The 21,098-nt window shown below is 38.0% G+C and overlaps 3 protein-coding genes across 9 annotated transcripts in view; 1 reads left to right on the forward strand and 2 right to left on the reverse strand.

Moving 5' to 3' along the window:
* The window catches only part of LOC137487670 (uncharacterized), a 579,101-nt gene that overhangs the window by 118,377 nt on the left and 439,626 nt on the right, over positions 1–21,098 (reverse strand). The window lies entirely within an intron of this gene.
* On the forward strand, positions 385–20,258 carry tceanc2 (transcription elongation factor A (SII) N-terminal and central domain containing 2). Of its 3 annotated transcripts, none has more exons than XM_073919996.1 (5): positions 385–607; positions 686–827; positions 1,763–1,959; positions 2,170–2,304; positions 19,731–20,258. In XM_073919996.1, the coding sequence occupies exons 1-5, from the start codon at positions 509–511 to the stop codon at positions 19,902–19,904; spliced, it is 747 nt and encodes a 248-aa protein (XP_073776097.1). In that variant the 5' UTR covers positions 385–508; the 3' UTR covers positions 19,905–20,258. The 3 variants fall into 3 exon arrangements, with proteins under 3 accessions (XP_073776097.1, XP_073776099.1, NP_001333180.1); XM_073919998.1 differs by lacking the exon at positions 19,731–20,258 and adding an exon at positions 4,728–5,011; NM_001346251.1 differs by lacking the exon at positions 19,731–20,258 and having other exon boundaries at positions 388–607; positions 2,170–2,614.
* The window catches only part of cdcp2 (CUB domain containing protein 2), a 34,065-nt gene continuing 15,361 nt past the window's right edge, over positions 2,395–21,098 (reverse strand). For 2 of the 3 annotated variants that reach the window (XM_073923388.1, XM_068213571.2), the window contains exons 4-7: positions 18,307–18,648; positions 15,845–16,198; positions 10,904–11,082; positions 2,404–3,671 (exon numbers count right to left, since the gene is read on the reverse strand). In XM_073923388.1, coding sequence (XP_073779489.1) covers positions 3,366–3,671; positions 10,904–11,082; positions 15,845–16,198; positions 18,307–18,648 — 1,181 coding nt within the window. In that variant the 3' untranslated portion in view covers positions 2,404–3,365. Of the gene's footprint in view, positions 3,672–10,903; positions 11,083–15,844; positions 16,199–18,306; positions 18,649–21,098 lie in introns of all 3 variants that reach the window. The other variant, XM_073923398.1, reaches the window with a different exon arrangement.

A 21,098-nucleotide genomic window follows, 5' to 3' on the forward strand; every position in this document is an offset into this window, starting at 1 on the left:
GCTATAACAAATACATTGATGTTGGCATTTGTTACGGATGAAACGAAAAAACCTCTAAAAAAAACGAAATTATACATTTTCTAAATAAAAATATAAATTAAATTCAGTTAAATTTATTAAACTGACACATCAAATACAAAGCTTATTGCCAAATAAAAAGTTTAAATCAAACAAAAATAAAAATGTGGTTCCTTTTCCATTCGAACATAACATTTTTGTTTTAACGCGGAGTATTGTGTATTTGCAAACAAGTAAATTTAAGCATCCCTTTTCAGATAAACTTGAGAAAATCTTGCAACTCTTAGTTGGTTACCATTTGGCATCTTTTGGGTTGTCTTAACTCCACTTTAGAAGGCTTTTATTTTGAAACAACTTTACTTTGGAGGCGCGCTTTTCCTGTGTAAACACTCCACGGTTTTACACAGATGTAGAATGAAGGACGCTGAACATAAGCGTCGGTAAATCTTTGTTAAAAACTATTAAGAGCTTATCATACCAGTTTTAAATAATGGATAAATTCGTTGTTCGGTTGCCGAAGGATGACATGATGAAACAAGAATCAAAACATGAGAGGAATTATAAACAAGCAACGTTGGAGTCGCTTCGGGTAAGTCAATGTCTGTCTCTACCCATCAGTGTCCATCAGGTGAGGTTTTATTCAGGTAAACGTTTGTATGTGTTCTAGAGAGTGGTCGTGATTGAGGACATCGAAAGGTACAAGTCAATCCTGGAACTGCCTGGTCAACCTAAAGAGAACATGATAGAAGCCTTAAAGGAGCTGGACAAGAAAGTGCCCTCTAGAGAAGTGCTGAAGTCTACTAGAATTGGTAAGTAAATAAATAAATAAACACCAGAAACGTCCCTGGCTCAGGGTTTTGTAGAATCTACTCTGAAGGAAAACAAACATAAATAGTGATGATGAAAGGCAACAGTTTGAAATATTTACTACACTTTTAATACTCTATAGAGTTTATTATTATTAGAATATGGATTTATTTTGGGTTGTGCAATTTAATTGACGGAATTTCTACAAATATCTTGTATATTGTAAACTTGCATACTTTTTTTGGTCACACACATAACATGTTTATTTCTCAGACCTTTACATGTTCATGTTTCCAATCTATTAACTTTGTGGTTTTTGGAAAATTGAAAGAAATGTTTTAAAATACTGTTACATACATTCATAAATACATACATTCACTGGCCTCTTTATTAGGTACATTTTATAAGTTCTGGGTTGAACCCCTTTTGCCTTCAGAACTGCTTTAATCCTTTGGCATAGATTCAACGAGGTACTGGAAATATTCCTGAGATTTTAGTCCATATTGACATGATAGCAGCATCATGCAGTTGCTGCTAATTTGTCGGCTGCGCATCGAAGGTGCGAATCTCCCATTCCACCACATCCCAAAGGTGCTTTATTGGATTGAGTTCTGGTGACTGTGGAGGCTATGAGTATAGTGAATTCATTGTCATGTTCAAGAAACCAGTCTGAGATGATTTGACCTTATGACATGACGTGTTATCCTGCTGGAGGTAGCCATCAGAAGATGGGTACACTGTGGTCATAAAGGAATGAATATAGTCAGCAACAACTCTCAGGTAGTATTTATGCGTAATAAATTTTACAATAATTTAAAATAAAAATTAGTTTTATTACTGCATTGCCAAAAAATTTAATTAGATTTCTGTAATGCGTTATACCCAACTCTGATTCCCAGTGAGCCAATTTTAAATTCCTAAATTTGCATCTTCTCAGGACACACTGTGAACAACCTACGCAAGCATTCAGATGATCCTGAAATCAAGTCTCTTGCAAAGGAGGTTTATAAACACTGGAGGACCTTCATCGAGGAGCATGCAAACAAACCTTCCATAGAAGTTCGCTGCGATAAACAGACAGAAAGTTTAAGGAGCAATGCAAAGAAACTGCTCTCCGAAGCCATTGAAATGAAGGTAGTGATCTTAACTAAACATCACACTGTATACCTTATTATCTCTATCTATCTATCTATCTATATATACATATCTATCTATCTATCTATCTATCTATCTATCTATCTATATATATATATATATATATATATATATATATATATATATATATATATATATATATATATATATATAATTTTTTATTTTTATATATATTTTTTTATTTTGCAGGTGGATCATGAACTGGTGGAAAACATTGAGAGGGAGGTTTTCCACCAAAGCTCTCGTCTTGTTAGCGGTGCATACAGAAGAACTGTGAGGGCTCTCGTCTTCGCTCTCAAACACAAGCCAGAGTTGAGAGTTCAGGTCAAAGATGGCAAATTACCAGTTAATGTGTTTGTGAAGAGTTACAAAAAGAAATCGTGAAGAAGTCAGACACTCTGGACACTTTTAAAAAATGTTGTAATTTAAAAAATATATTTATTATATATTTTTTTAACTTGCAGAAGTATTCATTAGGCTGCTCATTGACTATTTTTACTCGTTTTTTTTTTTTTTTTTATACATTTTTTTACATTTTTTGGGAATGTCCTTTCTATTAAATGCTGCATAAAAGCATTTACAAAAAGAGAACTACTGTGTCAAGTCCTTCTACACTCACCGGCCACTTTATTAGTTACATCTTACTAGAACCGGGTTGGACCCTGTTTTTCCTTCAGAACTGCCTTAATCCTTCGTGGAATAGATTCTACAAGTTACTGGAAATATTTGTCAGGAGATTTTGGTCCATATTGACATGATGGCTCTATTGGATTGAGATCTGTTGACTGTGGAGGCCATTTGAGTACAGTGAACTCATTGTCATGTATTTAAGTTGGAACCAGTCTGGCCGTTCTCTTCTGACTGCTGGCATCAACAAGGCATTTGCACTCACAGAACTGCCGCTCACAGGATATTTTCTCTTTGTTGGACCATTCTCTGTAAACCCTAGAAATGGTTGTGCATGAAATCTCAGTAGATCAGCAGTTTCTGAAATACTCAGACCAGTCTGTCTAGCACCAACAACCATGCCACATTCAAAATCACTTAAATCACCTTTCTTCCCCGTTCTTATGCTCGGTTTGAACTGCAGCAGATCGTCTTGACCATGTCCATATGCCTAAATGCATTGAGTTGCTTTCATGTGAATGTCTGATTAGAAATTTGCGTTATCAAAAAGTTAAAGTTAATAAAGTGGCCGGTGAGTATATTCAGTCACAGAAAAAGTACATTGTCCATTCATTTTTACAGACATTTACATTAACCCTAAACCACAGAACTAGACAGAAAATGAAAACAAACCCAGTTTAAAAAAAATTCAGGTTAGAGGATTCCTAATATTAATACTGTACATTGTGCCTGGTTTTCACTGATATTTTAGATTGTGCCTATAAGAGCACCAGCCACACAATAGCAATTAACATGAGGATGACGGCCAGAACACAGATGCTGATGAAGATGATGTCACTGGTCTCGTGTGGTTCGCTTTTTTTACTGATGCTTTTGTTGTTTGATTGCTCGGCCAGACGGGCCAGTTCATTGAGCCGGTTTCGCTCTTCAGCCGAGATGATGTTGATCATGGCCACCTTCCTCTGGGCATCACACTGCACCTCATACTCCTGAATGTTCTGCTGTGGACCATCAGAAACGTCAATGTACAGCGAGTTCACCAGCATGGTGATGTTCTGACGTTTCTGCAACACAGGATAGGAGACAACAAATTCAGTTTTAGTATTTAGTCTTAAAACTGCTGTATTTGACATTTGCTTACTACAACTGGATTAAACTTAAAGGGATAGTTTACCCAAAAATGACCCATTATTTTCATTCTACAGTATATGACTTTTTTTCTTCCAGAGGAACAGAGTTATGGTAGTTTTACTTCCATGCTTTACAGTACTACGTTCACACTGCAGGCAAATGTGGCACAAATCTGATTTGTTTGCCCACATGTGACCCAGATTTGTTTTTATCATGACAGAATGAATAGCCGAAACTGCATGCAATCTGATCTTTTCGATTCTGATTTGTGCCACTTAAATTTGTGGTATTAATATGTGGTTTTGCAATCCGACCGCAGTGTAAACGGTTATGTATTCCATTCTGGTTTGTGCTGCAAACATCCTCTACTTCCCAGTGGTAAAGCCAAATAGCACACCGGACCGGGCAAATACTTTACCCCCCCAAATGTTCATTACAAATACCACTCAGGGTTTAACACTAAGGATTTTTTTCTACTGTTCCAATCAGGCCTATAGTTCAGATTTTTACTTGCCCTGTCAAGATTTTCACTGGCCCCACCAAAAAAAAAAAAAAAAAAGACAAGTTAACATCTATTTTTTCATCCACATATTTAAATGATGTGTCAAAAATGTCTGTGAATCTAGAATTTCAAAAATGGTAATAAATGTTTTAAGAGGATAATTCAGTGTTATGCAAACAGAAAGAGCAGTATGGAAAATGTGCAGGTATTTTATTGCACTTCGAAATTATTTAGCAAAAGGTGGCCGGCTTTTCAAACTTATGGCAAAGCTTTCGAAATATCACTTTTCGTCCTGTTGTTCTCATGTAAATGTCTGCCTCCATGACGTTAGAAGCAGACATTTTTTTTAGCCTCATAATTTGACGTTGTCGCCATCTGTTCACTGTACTGGTTTGTTGCCAGGCTAAGGAAAAAAATAGCATGCTCAAAACCGAACCAAAAAGCAATATGGTTTTTATGACAACACAGGGAAGGTAGCAGAGTTCAGGTCAAAGATGGCAAATTACCAGTTAATGTGTTTGTGAAGAGTTACAAAAAGAAACCGTGAAGAAGTCAGACAATCTGGACACTTTTAAAAAATGTTATCATTTAAGAAATATATTTATTATATAATTTTTAACTTGCAGAAGTATGCATTAGGCTGCTCATTGACTTTTTTTACTCAAGTTAAGTTTTTTTTAACATTCACATTTTGTGGGAATGTCCTTGTGGGAAGGGTCCATTTACAAAAAGAGAACAACTGTATCAAGTCCTTCTACACTCACCGGCCACTTTATTAAGTACACCTTACTAGAACCGAGTTGGACCCTGTTTTTCCTTCAGAACTGCCCTAATCCTTTGTAGCATAGATTTAGCAAGGTACTGGAAATATTTCTCAGGAGATTTTGGTCCATATTGACATGATAGCTCTATTGGATTGAGATCTGGTGACTGTAGAGTCCGTTTGAGTACAGTGAACTCATTGTCATGTATTTAAGGTGGAACCAGTCTGGCCGTTCTCTTCTGACCTCTGGCATCAATAAGGCATTTGCGCCCACAGAACTGCCACTCACTGGATATTTTCTATTTTTCGGACCATTCTCTGTAAACCCTAGAGATGGTTGTGCATGAAAATCCCAGTAGATCAGCAGTTTATGAAATACTCAGACCAGTCTGTCTGGCACCAACAACCGAAACACGTTCAAAGTAACATTCTGATGCTTAGTTTGAACTGCAGCAGATCGTGCGAAATATCACTTTTCGTCCTGTTGTTCTCATGTAAATGTCTGCCTCCATGACGTTAGAAGCAGACATTTTTGTAGCCTCATAATTTGACGTTGCCGCCATCTGTTCACTGTACACAGGGAAGGTAGCATTCGAAGACCAATCGGGCCAGTAATGATCCCGTCTACTGTCCCAAGCATCTCTCACGCTGGTTCTGGGCCATCGGGCAGTTATTGTTGAGCTGTGCCACCATAATAAAATTGCAGAAAAAAAATGAAATGCATAGGCCTACATGTTTTAACTTCTCCCCCAACCCCCCGCTAGCCAGCAGGTACACACACACACAAGTGAATGCTGCTCTATCATTGGCTGTAGGTGATCACCGATGTTATTTTCAGTCAAAACTCATTTCACACAGCATGATTTGAATCTAGCACCGGTTTGCCTGTGATTTCAGGCATTAGTCAGCAATTTCTCAAAACCTGTCAAATCGGGGCTAAAATCATGCAGTCTGAACTAGGCATAAAGCTCACTTCCATCCGGGTCACGGCACCAGTGTAAGCACACCGGTCCTACTGCACCCAACCCGCTCTGAGCTGGGATCGAACTAGCAACCTTTCGCATGGGAGTCGGTTGCTCTAACAAAGAGGCTAAATTTACACATAATTGTACATTTGCACATGCGGCTCAGTTTAGGATTGTGATCTGTTCACATTGGAAATCTAATATTGGCCACATTTATAACAGCAATGTGAATGAAGATTTTTATTTTCTAAACCTATGTAAAAACACATTTAATTGGGTGAGTGGAGGGCCTTAGGAACCTGCCATTATATGTCTTTGAAAACCGGTGATAGGCTAAAGCAAAGAGGTCATAAAAGAGCACGAGAGAGGACTTGGGGATACAATAAGAACCATCTGTGTCAGAAAAGCATGAAATGTATACAACATATGTTAAAACGGTCATGTATATTTGACAAGACACATACTGTATGGGAGGGAAGAGTCCAGTTTAGGGGCTCTATTTTGACGGTCCATGCGCAGAGCGCAAAACGCAGGGCGCAAACGCTTTCAGGGTGTGTCAGAATGCATTTTTGCTAATTTACGGACCGGAAAATCTGCTTTGATCCGTGGCGCATGGTCTAAAAGGGTTGAGTTTATTTTCTTAATGAGTTATAGGTGTGTTTTGAGAATAAACCAATTAGAGTCTTATCTCCCATTCCCTTTAAGACCCAGCTGCGTAGCGCCAAGAGCGCATTCTCTATTTACAGGACGCAAAGTAAGTCTAAGTGAAAAAAAATTAGCATTTCACAAGCAAACAGTTAACAGTTTTTTTCAACAGAAAACTGTTAAACAGAGCATCTACTGCATGAGAATGAGAGATAATGGAACTACTTTCACTTTCGCTCTTGGATAGGGAAACCTTTACACAGACATCAATTAGTCTATAAATAATTAATTGCGTTTGTTAAGCACAAATATTCGTTTCAAAACTATTTCTAAATTCAGTTCTAATTTCCAGCAAACGAATAAATAAACAACAATAACGAAGTGTGTTCTAAAACCAGAGTTGTATCCTAAAACACATGCAGTACCCCATATGATCTAAAACCTGACAGGTGGGCAAATCTAAGCTTGTTTTTAATAAAACAAATATAAATATGGATATAATAAATAATACTGCAAATAATAATAACATTATACAAAAGCAAATTGTTATGTATGAACTGAAAAAGCCTCCCAAGATAAAGAAGGCATAAAAGCAGTGATTTTTCATATTTATGTAGGCTAGAAAATAATATGTTTTGCAATATTTTAATCTTTATATTTATATCCTATATCTATTCTTATTATATCCTATATATATCCTTAATATTTAAATTTTTTCATATGTAAAGATATTTGCCTATTGCTCTCTTGTGCGTATTAAGCAGTGTGTAAGCGAGGCACAACTCTGCGCTGGAGTTTAGACCGGGTTTATTTTGGTCTAATGAAAAATCTATTTTAGTTTCTCAAAATAGCTACGCGCTGTCAGTGCGCCTCAGAACGCCTTCCTTTTTAGACCAGAATGCCTGTGGGTGCACAAATGAGCGCTAATGCATTTGCTAATTAAACAGCGTGGCGCAATGCCTCAAAACGACTCTTGCGCCAAGCTGAAACTACCAAACAAGTATTGCGCCGCGCCTTGAGCCACATTGCGCCAGGTTTATGATAGGGCCCTAGATGTTTGAAACATAGATACTAGTAATGATTACCAAATGTGAACTGTATGTGGAAAAACAGTTATGAACGCATTAGATCTGTACATTTATAAGAGCGAAAAAGAAGAGGGGGCTTTAAATTGGATTGCAAAGTAGTAGGAGCTGGAAGAGGCCTGTTGAACCAGGAACCAGCTGTGAAAACATAGGTGGGGAGGAAGCAAGGATAAAAGATATAGCAAATTTGAGGGACATCAGATTGTCCTGGGGAGAGACTAGAGATGGGTCTGCTTATGGACGTCTCTGCTTTTTTTGTAAAATATTCCAATAAAGTATATTCATCAGATATTAATAACCTCCAGACTGAGTTTGATTCATTAAGAGAATGCAAAACAGAACAGCTATGCAAAAAAATCAGATCTGAGAAAAAACAGATTTAAGCAATAAGCCTCGCAGCGAGTACGTAGTCTAAAAATGTTGGTAGTGGCCACTGTTTAAAGCAAAAAGTGCATAATTCTGCTGTAAAACTATCCCATATTCCACCAGCGGATTACAATGACAAATAGGAAAGCTATAGTTTGCTTGGCATTACTGTTTAACATTATATTCAATAAATCTTTATTTCTATAGCGCTTGTACAATGTAGATTGTCAAAGCAGCTTAACATAGAAGTTCTAGTAAACTGAAACTGCTTCAGTCATGTTTTAACACTGTTCAGTTCAATGTAATGTAAATCTCACTTCTGAAAGCTCAAACACAGAAGAGCAAATCCAACGAGTATACAGTATATTACACTTTAGACACCAAGGGCCTCATGTACAAAGACTTTATACTAAAACATTGCGTATAGACAAAGATATAAATGTGTGTACGTAGTAAAAAATTCAGATGTATGGAACACTGCGAACGCGGAATCCCATGCATATTCTCTTTGTACATCCAACTAAAGCTGCAGTCACATTTGAGTTTGCGCATGAGATATTCTGTCGTGTGGCGTTGTGAAAAGGGGCAGGATTAAACAAGCTTATTAGACATTTTTAAAAGCAAGCGATTGCTCCATGTTTTAAATTTCTTTCCAAAGATGTCATGTTTTGATCCTCGATTGTTCTCACGCAGTCAAGTGATGCGATTTCGCAGGTCAGAGTTCACCAAGCTTGAACTTTGCACCACAGCAACCTGCGAAACTTGACGCATAACCCCGCGTTTCCGATCTGACGCATTCGCATGCGTATGAATAGAAGTCTATGGGAGGAAAAGCCCAGTGTGACCGCAGCTTTAACGTGAAACTGAGCGCACGTGCACGAGCGAAAAACCCCTTCCTGCCTCCTCCCCCTAATAAAAATGGTAATGAGTCTACTTTAGCAAAACCAAATGAAAAAGCAATGGCAAAAGCAAGCAAAAAGAGAAACTTTGAACAGAATGCGAATTGGAGGTGCTCCTATCAGAGGTAGACCAGTGAACAAAACGGTGTTATTTGCAAGTTCGGAATTAATAACAAAAGAAAAAAAAAACGAGTCAGAGTTTAGCTGACGCGGTTAACGCAGTTGGGTCTGAACATCACACTGTGAGTGAATTAAAAAAAAGAATGGTCCGATGTAAAGGTGTAAAATTTTGTAGTGTCTATTTAGGCTTAGTGCAAATAGCACGCCTCGTTGGAATGAGCTAGTTGAGTGATTCCCACCCATCACCGTTTGATTGGCAAAAAGCAGCATGAGTGGCGTAGCTCGTAAAGTGCATCGCAACATGTTTTGACACTTTCGATCATGAACTTCGAATTTTCGAATTTAGTGTCTGATCAACCCATTCTTCTTTCCCCCACTGCATATCAGATTTTGCCTACACAAAACATTCAAGAAAGCCTCGCTTCTGTTCTTTGAATGTTCTGAATAATGCCAAAAGTGTCATTTTGTACAGCATTGTCAATGTGTCATTCCAGGAAAGGGATTCATACAGACAGCAGTCTCGAATAGCCAGATCTACTGTATATAGTCTACAAGGTCAGTGTATCTTTTGTTCATTGGATTTTCATTTTAAAACAGGTAATGAAAAATGGAAAAAAAATATATATATATATCACTAGGAAAACAAGTAGGAATCATTAATAAGTGTGTGTATTATGTTAAGCGCATCCTATTATTTGCACATTTATTGAATGGAAATATTTCTGATTCACGTATGCAAATTCATCTTCAGATGGCGCCTTTATAACTATACATGTGCAGTCGATCGCTTCGATTAGATTGGGAAAACCGGCGATCTCTGCAAATTGCGCCTTAATGTTTGGCTAGTCAATTGCATGGTATGGAAACCTTATATACCTGCTAAACATGCGGATGATCCCATCCCATACAGCTGCCTTTGCACGGCTCAAAGATACTTTGTAGCGTGCAATTTAACATAATTGCCTCTAGGAGTCGCAAATGGAAATATAACAAACACACACAAGAAATGCACGTACGCTAGTCGCCGAGCATGAAGATGGTGTGGACCAACGCACATTCTCATGTTCATTTCATCGTTAGTAAATCCTAACGTGAGCGTGGTATCTGGCGTTCACAAAGTTTTTGTGCGTACGTAGTGTTGATACATGAGGCCCCAGGATTTTTGCTCAGTGTTATTTTCTCGTAATTTCGTAGAGTATTTTAAAAACATTCATACAAAAAAACATTATTTTTTTACTGTTGGTGAGCAGAGTGAACATGTAATATCACTCTCTGATGTTATACAGCGGTTAATGAACTTACAAGCTGTGAAAGGAAATGAAGTGAAATGAAACATCTGCAATTCAACTATAACTCTTGTCGACATTTTTGTTTTCATAGTTAGGAAAGTGTGCTCATCTACACTGTTTTGTGTTTTAGCGGGTCGTGTTTACTGTAACTTCAGCAGATTGAGACTCGTGAACAAAAGTTGTAATCCTATTGGTCGACAAGTTCATATGAAACTTTTTTTTTAGTTTTACACTTATTATTTTTTGACGTTGGTGCTGGAATTTGGATAAGGTAAGATTATATGCATCGGTAGTTTTGCTGCGAATATTTATTTCATCATGCGTCAAACATCAAGTCAGTAATTTAAACATTTGAAATATTTCTATAAAAATCACATCAGTGTCCTTTATAAGATCCCACTGGCAGCGTATGGGTTATTTTTACATCAGATTTTTATTTTTGAGTAAACTATTCCTATTAAGTTGCTGAGAAAGCTTTGGGGTAGTAGGGGTGTAGTGAATTACTGCACATTTAATGGACGTCTTGTATACCTGTGCGGCAGTTCCACAGTTGACAAAGCGGCCTAGAATTTTGTAGGATGTTTCTGTGAGTTGGGCTGAGCAGGATGGATTCCCCAGGTAAACGTTTTCTCGTTCCAGCTGAGGTAAAGCCTGTCGGGAGATCTGGATCTGAAACTCCGTTCTGGTGCAGCTTATATTGACTGGCACCACTGTAGCACACAAAGACAACAGCAAAACTGTCAGCTTCTCCAGATGAGATTTAACGTTTTTATTGTTTTTATTGTGTTTTTTTGTGTGAACAGTTTATCTGTTGCTTTAGGACTTTATGTACAATATATAAATGATAAGGCGGTTTCCATTTGTGATAGCCCATAAACTGATTTTTTTTAAATGTGAAGAATTTAGGTGTTTTTGCTTGGATTATTAAAATGATATATTGTTTTTGCACAAAACATTCAAGAAAGCCTCGCTTCTGTTCTTTGAATATTCTGAATAATGCCAAAAGTGTCATTTTGTACAGCATTGTCAATGTGTCATTCCAGGAAAGGGATTTATACAGACAACAGTCTCGAATAGCCAGATCTACTGTATATAGTCTACAAGGTCAGTGTATCTTTTGTTCATTTTAAAACAGGTAATGGAAAAACGAAATAAAATAAATAAATAAATAAATATTTATTTTAAAATTAAACAATAATAATAAAAAGTTTTTATTAAAAAAACGAAAATTGAAACTCAATGCATTTTTTGGTTTTCTTTTTTGAATTTACAATAAAAATAAAAAACGGCTTGTTTTTCTTTTTCATGGTAAAAAACAAAAAAGCAAAATTCAAAAAGGATTTAATTTTCTTTTTTTTATTACAAATAACAAAAAAAAATCACCAGAAAACAAAAACAAATAAAGGCTTGTTTTTTATATTTCGAAACCAGATACACTGTCCCAAAAGATACAATCTCAAATTGCCGGTTTTTATAATATGGCTTTGAATTTGATGGCTGCAGTTCACTTATCAGCCATCGGTGTCACTAAACATTACAGTCTCTGAGTTGCCTTAACAAATGACAAAGGCAGAGTCAGCAGTTGTAATAACAAACAAGTAAGCTTTTATTTAGTTTTATGTATTTATTTTATTTTAAGAATATTTATAAGCAGGTGGCCCAAAAGGTCCTAATGCAGCATTAAGTCTATCTGAAATCATGGAATTAAGAGGAAAACAAAATAGAAAACTGCATAGCCCAGTGTGAAAAAAGCCATTGCCCCCTAAACCTAATAACTGATTGGGCTACCCTTGGCAGCAACACATGCAATCAAATATTTTTTACTAGCTTGTAACAAGTCTGTTATAGTGCTGTAGGTGAATTTTGGCCAATTCATCTTTGCAGAATTGTTTTAATTCAGCCACATTGGAGGGTTTTCGAGCAGGAACTGCTAATGTAACCAAGAATTCTTCTGTGTACCAAAATATCCTGAAGGAGAATGCAAGGTTTATTTTGATAGTGACTTCAAGCTGAAGCTACTTTATTTCTGCAGCAGGACAATGATCCAAAGCACACTAGCTTGGGAAGTCCACTTGGGAAGGCTGAGAAAAACGAAATGAAGACTATGGAGTGGCCTAGTCAAAGTTCTGACCTAAATCTAATTGAGATGCTGTGGCATGACCTTAAAAATTTGGTCTATGCTCAAAAACCCTTCAATGTGGCTTAATTACAATAATTCTGCAAAGACGAGTGGGCAAAAAAATCATTCACAGCACTGTAAAAGACTCACTGCAGGATATCAAAAATGCTTGATTTCAGTTATTGCTGCTAAGTGCGGCCCAACAAGTTATTGGGTTTTAGGGGGCAAACACTCTTTCACACAGGGCTTCTTCAGTGTTGAACTGAAAAAAAAAAAAACTCAAAACAGGTTTGCAAACACTTGAGGGTGAGTAAATGTTTATTTCAGAGTTGATTTTCACTTTAATAATGCACGCATCTGAAATACTAGCACATTAATTCATTTAAACAATGTATTTTTGTCAAACCATCACTTATGGCTTTTATAATTAAAGTAATAATTGTGCTAACAAAGATAAGCCCCTTTCACACAGTGAGACCGGTAAATATCTGGAAAATTTCCAGAACGAATTTACTGGTAAGTTCAAAAAAGCGCTGTTCACACAGGCGAGGATGTTACGTATTTTTTCCGGAAAAGACCATTCACACATCCATTCCAAATTACCGGTAAATTCGGACATCATAAATCAAAAATGACCTCTAAACGGCTGCACTTGTATTTGTAAACATTTGACTAAATTGCAGACTCTGTGGATAGTGAACAACTTCGATGAAAACATAGAGAAACACTTTCGCATGTCGAGATGTACATGATATGTGTGTGTGCTGGCGCTCACCAGCTGCTTCACGGTCACACACGACGCGTCACGCAACTGAAGGAAGCAGAGCTTGAAGGTAAACAAACAACGGCTTATCATAAGCATCTTATAGATAATTATGTACACAGTTGGCATTAGGAGGGACATATAAACATTATCTGACCAACTTCCAACAGGTAAATGTGTCTGGAAAAATATTCAAAGGCTTTTATTTTCATAAACCGCACGGACGTGAATGCGTCTGACTGTTCTGATTGGCTAAAGTAGACGTAATTTTCTGGAAAGGTCTATTATTGGATAATAGGAACTATTTTTTATTATTTTTGTCTCTTTTTCTTTTAATCAAACAATTATTTGTATTGGTCATGTAAGGGTCATATATTAACTGAACTTCTAATGTTGTGGGTGAGTGCTGTGCATACTAATTAGCATTTTTGCAGAAGTAGATAGATGCGGGTCCAAAATTAAATTCAGCTCTGCAGAAACTTCCTGTCTGAAGAGAGGTGTTAAAACTGAACACAGAACACAGAAAGATGTATACTTTGTTGTTGGGCAGAGAATTCGTAGAAAAAGAGGAAGTATGTTGAAGGTGCGGCCAATGGAGGACTGAACAATGACTGACAAGTGACGTTACACCAAAACTCCACCTGTTAAGATCAGTTGTGTATATATGCTGAAGTCAGGAAATGTATGTTAGTTGCGAACCTCTTGAATGTAATTCTTGTATTGCATTGGGGTAATGTAACCCAGAGCTCTGTCATCGAATTATTCATTTGTATCCAATAAATTACTAATATTTTTGACATTGAAGAAAAAGCTCTCCTGACCTTTTCTCTTAAACACGCATGGAATAGAGATAGATTATTCCAACACTATATATGTAATGGGGCAATAGTATTACGGCAAGTCAGGTTTATTTATATAGCACATTTCATCCACAATGGTTATTCAAAGTGCTTTACATAAACACGAATAAAAGAAACAAAAAATAAAAGGATTTAAAACAAATTAAAATGTGTTAAAACGGGTTATAAAAGAATGAAAAAGAAAAGAAAGACATAATAGTGCGGTCTGTCGAACATAGAACAGTGCACATTTAGTTCTTGTGGGCATAGCACAGAGCTCATTCGGTGACTGATTATAACTCTTTTGGAAACAACTATGTTAGAATTTAAGAGCATCATTAGCCCCTTTCACACATACAGACTTTTCCTGGAAAATTGCCGGTAATTTTCTGGAAAGGTCTGTATGTGTGAACAGGCCCTTTTCGAAAATACCGGTAAATTCGTTTTGGTTATTTTCCGGAAAGAGAAGTTGTAACATTACTAGTAATATGCTGAAATGCTGCACTGTGTGAACACAGAAGGAAGATTGCCGCATTCACATCTAGAACGCACTGACATGAGACGTCTACTTTAGCCAATCAGAACACTCAGACGCATTCACGTTCACGCAGTTTATTAAAACAAAAGCCTTTGAATATTTTTCCAGACACATTTAGCTGCTAGATGTGAGTCAGATAACGATTAAATGTTTGTTTACCTTCAAGCCCTGCTTCCTTTAGTTGCTTAACACACCGCGTGTGTCCGTGAAGCAGCCCGTGAGCGCTAGCACACACTCTCATATTATTATACACATCTTGACATGCGATAGTGTTCTTCTATATGTTTTCATCGAAGTTGTTCACACAATACTGATCCATCCACAGAGTTTGTAATGTAGTTAAAAATTTACAAAAATACAAGCGCAGTTTGTTATTTAAACCAGGTTATTTCTGGTTATGATGTCAGAATTTACCGGTATTTTGGAATGGATGTGTGAACGGTCTTTTCCAGAAAAAAATATGTAATATCCTCGCCTGTGTGAACAGTGCTTTTTTGAGTTTACCGGTAAAGTAATTCCGGTAATTTTACGGATATTTACCAGTATCACTGTGTGAAAGGGGCTGTTGTGTTGTGTATTTGTGCTGTTTAAAGGGAAAGTTCACACAAAAATCCAAATTCTGACATCATTTACTCTTCATCCCTTTGTTTTAAACCTGTTCGAATTTATTATTATTTTAGGGGTTTTCACCTTTATTTGACAGTAGAGAATTGACAGGAAAGCATGGAGAGCAGAGAGAGGGGAAGGATCGGCAGGGGACCACAAGGCGGAATTGAACTCGGGTCGCCGTGAGCTTTGGAGTGCACGTGTCGACGCACTAACCACTACACCACTGGCGCCAACAAACCTGTTCGAATTTGTTCAGTTAAACACGTGGTACTTGTTTTTCCTATGAATGTCAGCAGGTACATGCTTCAAACATTCAACAAAATATATTCTTTTGTGTTCAACAGAACAAAACAAAAAAAAAATGGTTTGCAAAAGGTCAAGGGGAGTAAATGACGATTTTTATTGTAGGGTGAAATGATGTTTAGAATGACAATAACCTGGAGTTAAACAGTATAAAAAGTCTCAGAAACCAAAATTTGGTTGCACTATTGATTCATTGGCATGGGAACAACAAAAACAGTATCATACCTAAAAATATGATTTAAAAGCAAAAACAAAATCAGTATAAAATACTTTCAAAAAAGTTTGATAAATGTGCACTCACCCCCTAAATAGGATGCTGTGAAGCCCTTAAAAGCAAAGTTCCGGTCAGTGTTGAGAACGACCAGCAATTTATTTCCCCTGGAGGTCAAAGATGGAGGCTGTTCACTGCCGCACCACTGACCCAGCACACTGTCTGCCTCGCTGTCCCCATCATACACGGCCACCGAGTCATAGTCACACATGCTGGTCAAGCTGTTCCGATCCTCAAGCTCCAGAAAGGGGAAAAATAGCTTGACCCTGTAGCCGGCCGCTAGAGTGATGGTCCAGTGACAGTTGATGTTGTTGGGGTAGATGTTTGGGTAGTGAGGGCTAGTAAAGTTCCCACTGATGTCTTTGAGAAACTGCTGGCACTCTCCTTTAAAAAACAGCAACACAAAGACTTGAAATCATCATTGTTCAATGGACTTTACACTTTCTGACAGTATTTAAAGGGATAATTCGAAACTCAAACATGTTGAGTGAAGGATGAGTACATGTGTTTTCATTTTTGGGTGAGCTGGCCCTTTAAATACATTTCACACATATGGGACAGTGTAATATACATGTATCATTCTAAAGCTTATTTATTCATATTTGATTATACTGTGGACTGTTTAATAATAATTTATTACGGCCCTCTGAAATGTACTTTATACAACTTATTTGGTGGCGAAGCAGTGGTACAGTAGGTAGTGCTTTCGCCTCACAGCAAGAAGGTCGCTGGGTCGCTGGTTCGAGCCTCGGCTCAGTTGGCGTTTCTGTGTGGAGTTTGCATGTTCTCCCTGCGTTCGCGTGGGTTTCCTCCTGGTGCTACGGTTTCCCCCACAGTACAAAGACATGCGGTACAGGTGAATAGGGTAGGCTAAATTGTTCATAGTGTATGAGTGTATGTTTGTGTGTCCCAGAGATGGGTTGCGGCTGGAAGGGTATCACGCTGCGTAAAAAAACTTGCTGGATAAGTTGGCGGTTCATTCTGCTGTGGCGACTCCAAATTAATAAAGGGACTAAGCTGACAAGAATATGAAAGAATGAACTTATTTGGTAACACTTTTCAATAAAGTTCCATTAGCTTTTGTTAGTTTATACGTTTGCTAACATGAACAAACAACGAACAATACATTTATTAAAGAATTAATTCATTCATAGTTCTTGTTAACGTATGTACAAAAACAAGTGCTTAGCATGACTTTGGATTTAATAATGCATTATGATTATTAAATGATGTACAAGTACTGTCCATTCATGGTTCATGTTAGTAAACACATTACCTATCCTTACCTAATTGAATATCGTAAGGGTCTGTAACAATAAAGGCGAGGAATCACATGTAGTTTATTAGGAATAGTAGTCAGACAGGCAACGGTCAAACAGGTGGCAAACAGGAGCATAAAGGTAATCCTTGATCATAGACAAAAACTAGGGATGGCTGACGTGAAACTGACGTTTCGACACAGTGTCGAGATACTGAAGCTCAAGTGTTTTAAAACACTGCACTGACGCATGATCACGAGTAAAGTGATTCGAAACACCCAGGTCATGTGACTAAAGTGTTTCGAAACACTAGGTCCCGAGTGGCCCAAATTCTAATCCTGACTTATACAAATATGTATTTTAATATTGTTACTTTATGCCCCAAACAAGACATATTTATTCACAAAGTGTTCATTGGGATGTCAGACCAATGTAAAAGCAAAACATGTTACAAGAACAGAGCATTTAAAAACATCTATAGCAGCATCTTCCTTGATTCAAACGCATTATTCCAGCATGCTAGTCTGGAACTCTCACCACTTCACTAAATCACTTGAAGCCTTAACATAACGGCATGACAATGGCCAGGATGACATCCTGGCCAAATTTGTCATCTGCCCTCTGTCCATCATGGCCTCCTAACCCTCCCCATATCATAATTGGCTTCATCACTCTGTCTCCTCTCCACCAATCAGCTGGTGTGTGGTGGGCGGTCTAGAGCAAAATGGCTGGCGTCCAGGATGCTGCACACTGGTGGTGGATGAATAGATTCCCCCCTATGTGTAAAGCGCTTTGAGTGCCCAGAAAAGTGCTATACAAATGTAAGGAATTATTATTATTATTAAAACCACACAATAAAACAAGGCAAGGGTCAAAAACACAGCTAGTACATAGCTAATTCACTGCAGCATGTGGGCCAAACAAAAGCTGATTGTGTGGGCCAGATATAGGCCAGAGAAATTTTGCTATATGTTATTGCAGTTGGGTGTACATGTGTGCCAAACGGTTTACACATTTTTTTTTATTGTTTAATCAATTGTATAATTGTTTAATAAATTTAAACGAGGGTTTAAACGAGGGTTTTGATATCTGACTGGAATATCTGATCTGTTGTTACGGCCCACTGCAGTCTATTGTTTGCTATACTTACTGTTCACCAGAGAAAAGATTTTCACTCTAGCATCTTTAGCATCAAAATAACAGCCATTATTTGTATGATAGTGTGCGTTTCACCTGAGAAGTAGTAGGCTTTAAAACCTCTCCCTCCGATGTTGAAATCAGATTTGAAGACCACCAGCAGTTGGTTTGATGTGGTGATGGTGTTGGGAGGTTGCTCGTTACCGCAGTAATTACCCAGGTGATGGTGTTTAACGGTGGGGCCATCAAAAAGAGCCACATAGTCAAAGTTGCAGCCCTCGTTGTTTTCCAACTGGAAGTCGAGAAACACCAGGCTGACCAGACTCTGATTGGACACTTGTACAGTCCAGGAGCACTCGGCATTGTTGCTGTAGTCTTGTGGATAACCTGGGCTTGCGATGACCCCCGAAAGACCGGTCAAAACTCCACCACACATATCTGATTCAGAAAGAGTTTGTTTTAATTACATATTTACATTTGAAAGCTATAATATATTGAGGTGGTTGTTTCTAATAAAACATAAGCAATGTTGTTAAATATGAACATGCATGCATAAAAACAACAAGTATACAACCAAGCCAGGAAATTCTAATTTTCTGGCTTGGTAGGAAATTCCAATCAAATTCTCTCTTTGGCTCTCGGCAAAGGTGGTCACTATTTTTTCCTCTCCCTCCAATATCTCTCCTGGCTGGCTCCTCTTGTCTCAACTTTTTCTATCTCTGAGGCTCTCGATCCTTGCCCTGCTCTCCAAACAAACAAGGAATTATGGATTTGATCAACTGGTCCCTGAACGCAATTGACATCATCCTCTCGATGAGAAGTTTGAGTTCGGAGGAACCCAACTGTCCTGCGGAGAACGTTTGCAGCTGGATACAAGATGGACAGGTCAGAGAACTGGTGCATTGTGTGACTGGCTGCTCTGTCCCTGGAGGATATTAAAGATATTTATCTATTCGGAACTTTGACAACAGGGTTTCTGCTGATGGGCTTAGGCAGGGCCCTGGGGTATCAATGATTGATTAAAGCTGTCATTGTGGCTTAAAACCTCACCAAGCTGGCCAGCTGGATTGAAACAGGGTGAGCAGGGTTGTTGGTGCTCAGACAGTGGCATTAGACTGCAAATTGGAGAACATCGAGGAGAAACTAGCTGCGTTGCGACAAAATTTGGTCAGACCTGAAGACCAGTGACGGATGTTAAATATCTGCGAAATTGCCAGATATTGATACCCCTGCTGAAAAAACCAGCTATATCCAGCTAAAACCAGCTTGACCAGCCTGGTTTAAGCTGGACATAGCTGGTTTTGGCTGGGCTCCCAGCCTGGCTAGGCTGGTCAAGCTGGTTTTAGCTGGTCATCTTCCAGCCTGACCAGCTAAGACCAGGCTGGAAATGGCTGGAAACTAGCCTGGAAATGGCCAAAACCCCTCTAAAACCAGCCTGGTCGACCAGCTAAAACCAGCCAACCAGCCTAGGCTGTTTTTTTCAGTAGGGACCAATTGAAAAACCTTTTCTTCTCTTTCAGCTTCCTATGACTCTCCTGCCAGACAGCTTCGGCGTCTCAGAGATCTGTTCCAAGGACACCTGTGAGACTCTACAGGAATACACACACTCACATACTCAGCTACAGATAGACAATCACTGCCTAAGCCCCACATCTCATGCCTTCGCGTGCTTTCACTCACTGGTGTGGGTATAGGAGGGTCTGCAACCAGCATCCCCTGGCTACAGGACCAAATGGCTGCCACCTTTATCAAACTATATCCACATCCCCTGTTCCCATCACGTTGCAATGTTATGTCTGTCTTTATGTGCTTGTGCTGGGGCGTTTTCCCCCCTGATCCCACACTCGCACCAAATTCACTGCATGTAAAAGTGTATGTGACAAATAAAGGCTTTTCATCATCATCAAATTTTCTAGAAAAGATTGAAAAGAGGGTATATTGATCTACAGTTTTTTTTTTTTTTATCACATCTATGCGAGTATGAATGAATGTACATGTTTGGAAATATTCTACAGTATTATTTGTTGTACTGAATAAATTAAGGCTTTAACAATATGTGCTTTTTTGAGGAGTCGTGTTAACTGTAAATCCAAAGAATTTACAGTAAAACTGCAGCTGTCATCAGAATTTTAGCATTAAAAATACTGTAAAATAAATGTACAAGTTTTACGGGATCTTTACATTTTTTTTTACTGATGAAATCACATATTTTAAAAGAATCCAATTAAAAACGTTTTCAATTAGAACAAAACTAGTAATGTGAATACATTTTGTATAATTTAACATTCAAATTTAACAATTTTAACATTCTGTTAAATTATCTCATGAATATTGATTAAAGTTTGCAACATCAGTTAATTAATAGTTTCCATATTTTGTGGTTCACGTGTTTTTACCAAACGGCCACTTTATTAGGTACACCTCTTCTAGAAGTAGGGGTTGAACCCTTTTGCCTTCAAAACTGCCTTAATCCTTTGTGGCATAGATTCAACAAGGTACTGGAAATATTCCTCTATATTTACATGATAACATCATGCAGTTGTCGGCAGCACATATTTAATGCAAATCTCCCGTTCAACCACATCCCAAAAGTGTTCTATAGGATTGAGATCTGGTGACTGTGGAGGCCATTTGAGTACAGTGAACTCATTGTCGTGTTTAAGAAACCAGTCTGAGATGATTCATGCTTTATGACATGCCGCATTATTCTGCTGGAAGTAGCCATCAGAAGATGGGTACAGTGTGGTCATAAAGGGATACTCAAGTAGGCTGTGGTGTTGACACAATGCTCAATTGGTACTAATGAGCCCAAAGTGTGCCAAGAAAATATCCCCCACACTATTACACCAGCAGCCTGAACCATTGATACAAGGGAGGATGGATCCATG

The sequence above is a fragment of the Danio rerio genome, chromosome 2 (assembly GCF_049306965.1).
Source record: "Danio rerio strain Tuebingen ecotype United States chromosome 2, GRCz12tu, whole genome shotgun sequence".
NCBI lineage: Eukaryota > Metazoa > Chordata > Actinopteri > Cypriniformes > Danionidae > Danio > Danio rerio.

Bases quoted from the DNA above. Each gene is read 5' to 3' on its own strand.
- tceanc2 (XM_073919996.1), top strand. From the start codon at position 509: ATGGATAAATTCGTTGTTCGGTTGCCGAAGGATGACATGATGAAACAA. The intron at 828-1,762 runs GTAAGTAAATAA...GCATCTTCTCAG, and splicing joins GCTGAAGTCTACTAGAATTG to GACACACTGTGAACAACCTA. The intron at 2,305-19,730 runs GTCAAAGATGGC...CTTCTCTTTCAG, and splicing joins AGCCAGAGTTGAGAGTTCAG to CTTCCTATGACTCTCCTGCC.